This window comes from Danio aesculapii, chromosome 20, assembly GCF_903798145.1.
Source record: "Danio aesculapii chromosome 20, fDanAes4.1, whole genome shotgun sequence".
NCBI lineage: Eukaryota > Metazoa > Chordata > Actinopteri > Cypriniformes > Danionidae > Danio > Danio aesculapii.
Genome location: NC_079454.1, coordinates 37,201,816 through 37,209,075, shown reverse-complemented (window position 1 = coordinate 37,209,075; position 7,260 = coordinate 37,201,816). Strand labels below are relative to the sequence as shown.

At 37.3% G+C, this 7,260-nt stretch overlaps 1 protein-coding gene across 2 annotated transcripts in view; it reads right to left on the bottom strand.

Annotated features, from left to right (window-relative positions):
* Window positions 1-236: 236 nt before the first annotated feature.
* Window positions 237-7,260, bottom strand: part of cnih3 (cornichon family AMPA receptor auxiliary protein 3) — a 67,442-nt gene continuing 60,418 nt past the window's right edge. For both annotated transcript variants that reach the window (XM_056481514.1, XM_056481513.1), the window contains exon 6: window positions 237-1,175. In XM_056481514.1, the coding sequence (XP_056337489.1) occupies window positions 1,148-1,175 (28 nt within the window). In that variant the 3' untranslated portion in view covers window positions 237-1,147. The remainder of the gene's footprint in view (window positions 1,176-7,260) is intronic.

Sequence of the window (7,260 nt, the reverse complement as noted above, 5' to 3'; positions counted from 1 at the left end):
GAGAGAGAGAGAGAGAGAGAGATAGAGATTGAGAGATGGATGGATGGATGGCTATAGATTTTCTAGCAAAAATTACGTTGGATGGATAGATTGAGATTTTATTTGAGCAAAAATGAAGATGGATGGATGGATGGATGGATGGATGGATGGATGGATAGATAGATAGATAGATAGATAGATAGATAGATAGATAGATAGATAGATCTAGAAGAAAGAAAGAAATATCCCTCAATATATAGTTTCAGTATTGCTGACCTTGCTGTTTAACAGTAATATAGTTATTTTAATAACAACAATACAAAATGAGAAAGTGAAACTTGTAGGTCATGAGTTGTGGTTTTAATTTCTTCCCTAGAATGAAAACGTATGATAATTGAATACACTGTAATATATTGGAAGACTCGTACCGGGTATATAAATATGACTTGTTTTTCCACCACGACCAATAACTGTATCTATTGTGCAAACTCATAACAACTTTGTGCAAAATTGTGGAAAAGTGGCTCTTGTTTTCTACAATAAAGCCTCCATATCAGCATTTTGTAAATATAAAGTCCAAAAACATCTCAACCCACTGACACCAACACATAAAAGCATTACACAAAAAGTTCTCTATGTACACAGATACGCATTTCATTAAAAACGCTTATGTTAGGATTGCACAAATACACAGAAAATATCACAAAGCTTCTCACACATGTAATCAAAACTCAGTGGCCTAGTGTGTGACTGGTAAAAATGTGACATTCGCTGATCAACTTTGTCAACGTTTCGTTTCACTTTTTCTTTTGATCCGACGTTATATTTTAAGCTACATATATTTATAGTGAGTGTAAAGGTTGGCAGGTTTTGCGCCTCAAAGTGGTAAAGGACATGTTGTGCTATGCCTGAGACAATCTGTGCAAACGTTACTGTGAGCTTGTGAAAAGCGCATCACACCAGGTCTATGAGACATTTAGGGAGTTGAGTCAGATCTGTAAACAACACTGAAACTTCTTCTGATGCTCTGGGAATGTGGGGTCAAGTCTTGCACTGCAACGTGTTGAACTTGTGTCTGGTGCTGCTCTTGTTTCGTCTGAATGTCCAAATGCAGGAGCTTTCCGAAAACAGTGCCTGACGAGTGTCTTCTTCAGTGTTGAGAGCTCTGTTATGAGGTCACCAAGGTGTAGATCATACTGCAAAACAAACAAACAGACTTTACTGACACAAAAATAATAGTAGAGTTAAATCTGAAAGAAGTTATAGACCTTGCACAAGATGTTGGGCTCTATGTTAAGTCTATTTATTAATCTTTAGTCTCAAAAGAACTGAGATTAATTTGAGCAAACTCTGATTGATTAATATAATTAATCAAATTCTAGAATTAGTTTTATCTTGGCTGATGAAAAACAGCGAAGTAATTATGAGTTTGCATCATATTAGGAGAAACTTTCAGCATTCAGAAGCATGTTTTTATACTTCATGTGTGTTTGTGAACATAAAGGGCCGTATCATACACCTGGCGCAAGATGTGTTTGGCAGGATTTGATGCTATTTTCAGACCAACGCAACACTGATTTTCCTGTTTTGTGCCACGCTGTTTATATAGTAAATACATTTGCGCTGATTTGGGGACTCATGGGTGTGCTGGTCTAGAAAGGAGGTGTGTTAAGGCACATTGTTGGTGCTAGATTTGTCCACCTGTCGGGTTTTGGACCATATGGACGTGTGTTTGGACATAACTCAGATTTTTGACCACACTTCATTATTATTGTACATTTATTCGTTTGCTGGAAATTAGAACTGAATTTAGAAATGGTTTAGAAACAAATCTTTGCGCCTAACAAACTAAATGAAATATGTAGGCTAATTGATGTCTTCAGTGGAGTGTGCACAGCACCGTTTCCTTATCCTCGAAATTAAAGGAGTAACGAGTAAAAGTAAAGAGAAAGAGGCCGAATGGAGGAGGCTTGTTCTTTATCCTCGCTGCAGATGGTTTGTTTAACTGTTTTCTCGCTAGTGATGCTCAGTTTTTCCACTTACAAAGCCCGCCATGTACAGTAAAAAGCAAATGCACCATGGCTCATGGCGTCTGTTAAAGGGAATGAGAGATGAAACTCTGATTGGTTTAATGCATGTTATACTCAAAACACACCCAGAACTCATTAAGAGAATAAGCACAACCCTGTTAGACCATGCGCCAGGGCGCAGTGCGCATTTTTCTGTCCTTAAAAGAGTAAAAGTGTATTCGGATATGCCCTTAATGCTTTTGTGCCATGCGCTTTAGACTTTTCACCTAGATCATTAAAATAGAGCCCAAAGTGATTGAACCTTTGCATGCAAGCATTCTCGTACTAACACACACATGCCTTCATGTTCACCAACTATTTGGAGCATTACAGGCTTTTTTTTCAGAAGCATTAACTTAATCCTCAGATCAATAAGGCCTAGGATCAAGAGCTTTCAAACATAAATACCAAACCAGTCCTAGTTAGACAAGTTTAAATGCATATATGGTTTTAAATAGCATACCCTAACAAAATTAATTATGGTTTTAATACAAATACTGTCAAATAAAAAAAAAAAGTTTTTCTGTAGTTAAATCAAGTTAATTACAAATTAACCATAATTTACATTAACCTCAACGAAGACTCGAAACTTTTGGCTCAGACTGTGTGCATTGGTTATATGATTATATGGGACTGTCTGCGTCACATGAACGAACCACTCAAATTTGAAGACCTGTCAGAAGAGCTGAGCTAATCATAGACAAAAGACCAGGTAAACAATGAATGATTATTTTCCATTTCTTATAGCATTCTAGTTCTCACTTGTTTGTATTTTGATCAGCGTTTGGTGATGTTGTTGATGAGCTTGGAAGCAACTTATAACATTTTAATAATATTTTTGGCAAAATGACTTGAAAACAGATTCATTCATCTTGCTGAGCGAGACTCAAATGTGCGAGTCAGTAAAATCATCCGAACTTCCCATCACTAGAATAAAATCTGTCACTGGGATGGTACTAGGCATGTGACAATAACCGGTTTCAAGGTTTACCGCAGTTTGAAAAAGTCTAAAATTTGCTTTCAAAACCACTAAAATGTTGTTATACTGTTCCTGCAGTATATGTAAGTTTGTTTTGTTTTTACTGTAAAATACTGTGATACTGGGCGATGCAGTGGCGCAGAAGGTAGTGCTGTCGCCTCACAGCAAGAAGGTCGCTGGTTCAAGCCTCGGCTGGGTCAGTTGGCGTTTCTGTGTGGAGTTTGCATGTTAAAAATCTTATACCGGCCCATGTCTAGATGGTACCCTTTAAGAAGTTGCACTACTTAAAAGGTACATGTTAGTACCTTAAGGATCCTTATTAGTACCTCAAAATTTGGTGCGTTCGATATATAGCAATCAATTAGATTAGCGGAGTGCAGGCGGGGGTGGAGTTGAAAACAGAGCCGTCAAGCTGGACACTTCAGGGCTCAAAGTTGCTGCAGTCATGATGACCAATCACATGGTATGATAATTTATTTATTTATTGCAATAACAACAAAAGATTTACAGTACATATAAAACAGAATACAGTCTTTTTAAACTATAGCTCATTTTCAAACAATAAGGGAATTATGAATCAAATTTTAGTAGCCTACATAAACGCATGAGAAATATAGGGAAAGCAAGAAGGCATATATAAATATCCACGCAAAACAATAAGCACAAATTCTAGCAGTTGAAACATCAGTCTTTAGGCTACTAGATGTTGAATGGTATGTCAAGACTGTTACAGTTCTTTTTAGAATATGCAAAAAAAGGGGTTTACATTCATTTATATTTATAGATATAACACTTTCCAATAAATGTGTAAAACCCAAAACAAGGTGTTTTGATTAAGTCTTAAACAATGTTTAAGATTATTTTGGATAATGAGAGCATTTAAAAAAAGCATTTTAATCCAAAAGATTGAATAAAAGGTCCAAAATAAATGAGCTACACCTAGTAGAAATTTCTTAGTAGAAGGTACATCAATGTCACTTTTAAAATTACTGCATAAACGGCTTGTCAGGAAAAAAATATTTTATAATCATTTACTTTTATATTTCTTTGTCCAATAATAAACCTGAAACACACGTGGGTGTTGTCATGCGATGAACTCGGCCATCGTGTAATATCAGTGTCGTCATCGCAGCTCGTGCAGTCGCTCTTCAGGTGCTAGAGCGGCTGAATCAGTTGTCTGATCTCAGAACGCGGTCATGGTACTTTGATACCACATGTGAGTCACGTGGCATCAATCCGGAGAAAATTTCTAACCGGCATGCACCGCTGTAAGACAGATTTGCATGAAGTTGAACACACCCATTTACTGTACAAGTAAAGGTATACAGTACATTAGTACAAAAATATATCTTTTGAAAGGGAACTGCCTGAGCGACTGCTTTTTTTAACCTTTATTTCTGAGATTGTAGTATTTGTAGTAAAACTGCAGTTGGTACAGTAACTACAAATGGCAAGCAATATATTTGTATTATTTATTTAATTTTTTTATTATAGTAAAGCCGTGGTTAGTTTTCATAAGGGTAGCATGATTTATAAGCCTTTCTTGAACAGACATTTTGGACTGGGAGGTCCACAAGTTTGACTTTATATGAGATTAAAGCATTTCAAAATTTTATGTTAAATGTTTAGGGCGACACCGGGGCTGGTTCGAGTCCCGACTGGGTCAGTTGGTATTTCCGTATGGAGTTTCACTGGGAGACAGCATCTTCCTGTGTTGGCGTAGGTTTCCTCTGGGTTCTCCCGTTTCCCCCAAATTTCCAAAGACATGCGGTATAAGTGAATTCAATAAACTAAATTGACTGTTGTCTATGTGTGTGAATGAGTGTGTATGAATGTTTCCCAGTGCTGGATTACAACTGGAAGGGCATCCACTATGTAAAACATATGCTGGATAAGTTGGGGGGTTCATTCCGCTGTGGTAACCCCTGATGAATAAAGGGACTAAGTCGAATGAATGAATGTTAAATGTTTAATGTTCTAATGATAAATGTTCAAACAGACATATTTCACACACAGTCAAAAAAATATATACATCTAAATCTCAACCATTTCCAATCAGAACATTCATTCATTCATTTTCTTTTCGGCTTATTCCCTTTATTAATCTGGAGATGCCACAGCAGAATGAACCGCCAATTTATCCAGCACATGTTTTATGCAGCGAAAGCCCTTCCAGCTGCAACTAATCACTGGGAAACATCCATACACACACTTTCACACACATACACTATGGACAATTTTAGCTTAGCCAATTCACCTATACCACATGTCTTTGGACTGTGGGGGAAACAGGAGCACACAGAGGAAACCCATGCGAACATGGGGAGCAAATGCAAATTCCACACGCAATCAGAATATGTCCCAAATAAACAAGTCAATGAAAGATTTGAATCATATTGTCATGATGCAGCATACAAAGCAATTTGCAAACCATTATTAAAAAGCTTGTCATTTTTGTCCGGGAACATCACTCAAGGGTTAACTTATCCCAAAGAACTCCCATCCGGTGAAAACAGGAATTTCTCCCTTTATGCTTTAACTTCTGTAACATGAGTGTGTGCCCATGGGTTTCATTATTCTGTCAGGAAAGGGCTTTAATTAGTTTATTTCTTCCTAGTTAACAACAAACACAGATACACATCTTCTCCTCAAATTACGCAGCTGAAACCACTGTATTCATTCACATCTGGAGGAGGCATAGATATGCAAGACGATAGAGGCTTCAAAAGCAGCTGACACTGTGGAAAATGACAGCTGCTCCAGCTCCAGCATCACTCCGGGCCGGTTCAGTATGATATAGATTGCATTTATTTAGAATGCACTGCCATATGTTGATGTATGGCGAATTTCTGTGCTGACTTCACACTAGGGGCCATTGATGTCATGCCAGAATACTGTCCATGGGCATTAATACATAATAAGGGGTTGCCCTGATAAAAACTGCATAAGCATTTCTGGGCTCGCTGTGTCTTATTATCTTCAGCGTGTGGGGGTTGCAAAAGTAACAGCATGGGTTTTTCTTTATATTTCCAATCTTTTTTTTTTATTTATGTCCTTTTAAGTGATATCACTGCTGCCAAGGAAGGATATATACATTGAACCTAACTGGAAAATATTATTATATTCAGTGCACATCTCAAGGTTCGTCTCACAGGCAAAGATAGAGAACCGCGGCTTATCAGTGTTCGTGCTGAAAGTGTAAGATCAATGAAAACTGTATTTCAGCTATAATCATAGATATGATCCTGATGGAGCCTGAGGCGAGCAGTGTTCCTCATGCCTTTGCGGTCGCTGTAAACACACGAGAACTAGTCTGTTCGCTCAAATCTCTTTCTTTCACTTCTATCAAAGTGCCATGCTCCTTTTCTTGAGTCATTAGGTTTAAATGGGGTTTAGAACAAGTGAACGGATGTAATTGGATGGGTGATGGCCTGGTGTGCAGATATTGGATTTGCAATTGATTTGTAAGATTGATTCATAAAAGGGAGCACAACGTTGTGGTTATTACAAACAGTTAGAGTGCTTTGAAAATCAAGCCGCAGGGGTTAAAGTAGGTAAAGCGGACAAATTGAGCTCATTTATCAAATCAGGGTCAGTCCAATTAAGACGTTTAGTTTTACTACTTATACAGGGGCTGTATAACAGCTGTATTAATTGCTTTTTTTATTGCCAATGTGTAAAGGAATTGTCAGGAAATGTGTAAAAGAGAACTGTCTACGAGAGATTGTACACAGATTTTTATGCACATGACTAGAGGCATTTTTGTCAGGAAAAATCACAGAATGTGAAACAAAAACATTTCATATTTAAGATAATGCCTTCAGCAGATAGTTCACCTCAGATCTTGAAAATAAAATAAACCATTTGAAATTTTACTTTAGAACTGTGACTCAAAACCAACACCAGTGATTCAGCGTGTACGTTTAATAAAGTTAAAGATGTTTAATATGTGTTAATTAGATAATAAACCTTACCATTTCGTAAGTGAGTGCATATTCTGAATGGCTCTATTTAAATTTCTGTCGTGTTTCGTCTGGTGCAAACAGCCAAATTGCTTATAACTGCTAATTTTGTCACAGTAGTGTGTTGTTAGGACACGGGGCTCCTGTGTAAACTGCTCACCTAATGTTTACATTCAGAATATTTATATTATATCCTAATTAATAACCACCTCATGTGGGACTCTGAATCTGCATCACATTTCAGTCACAGACGCATGCTTTGAGAGCCTTT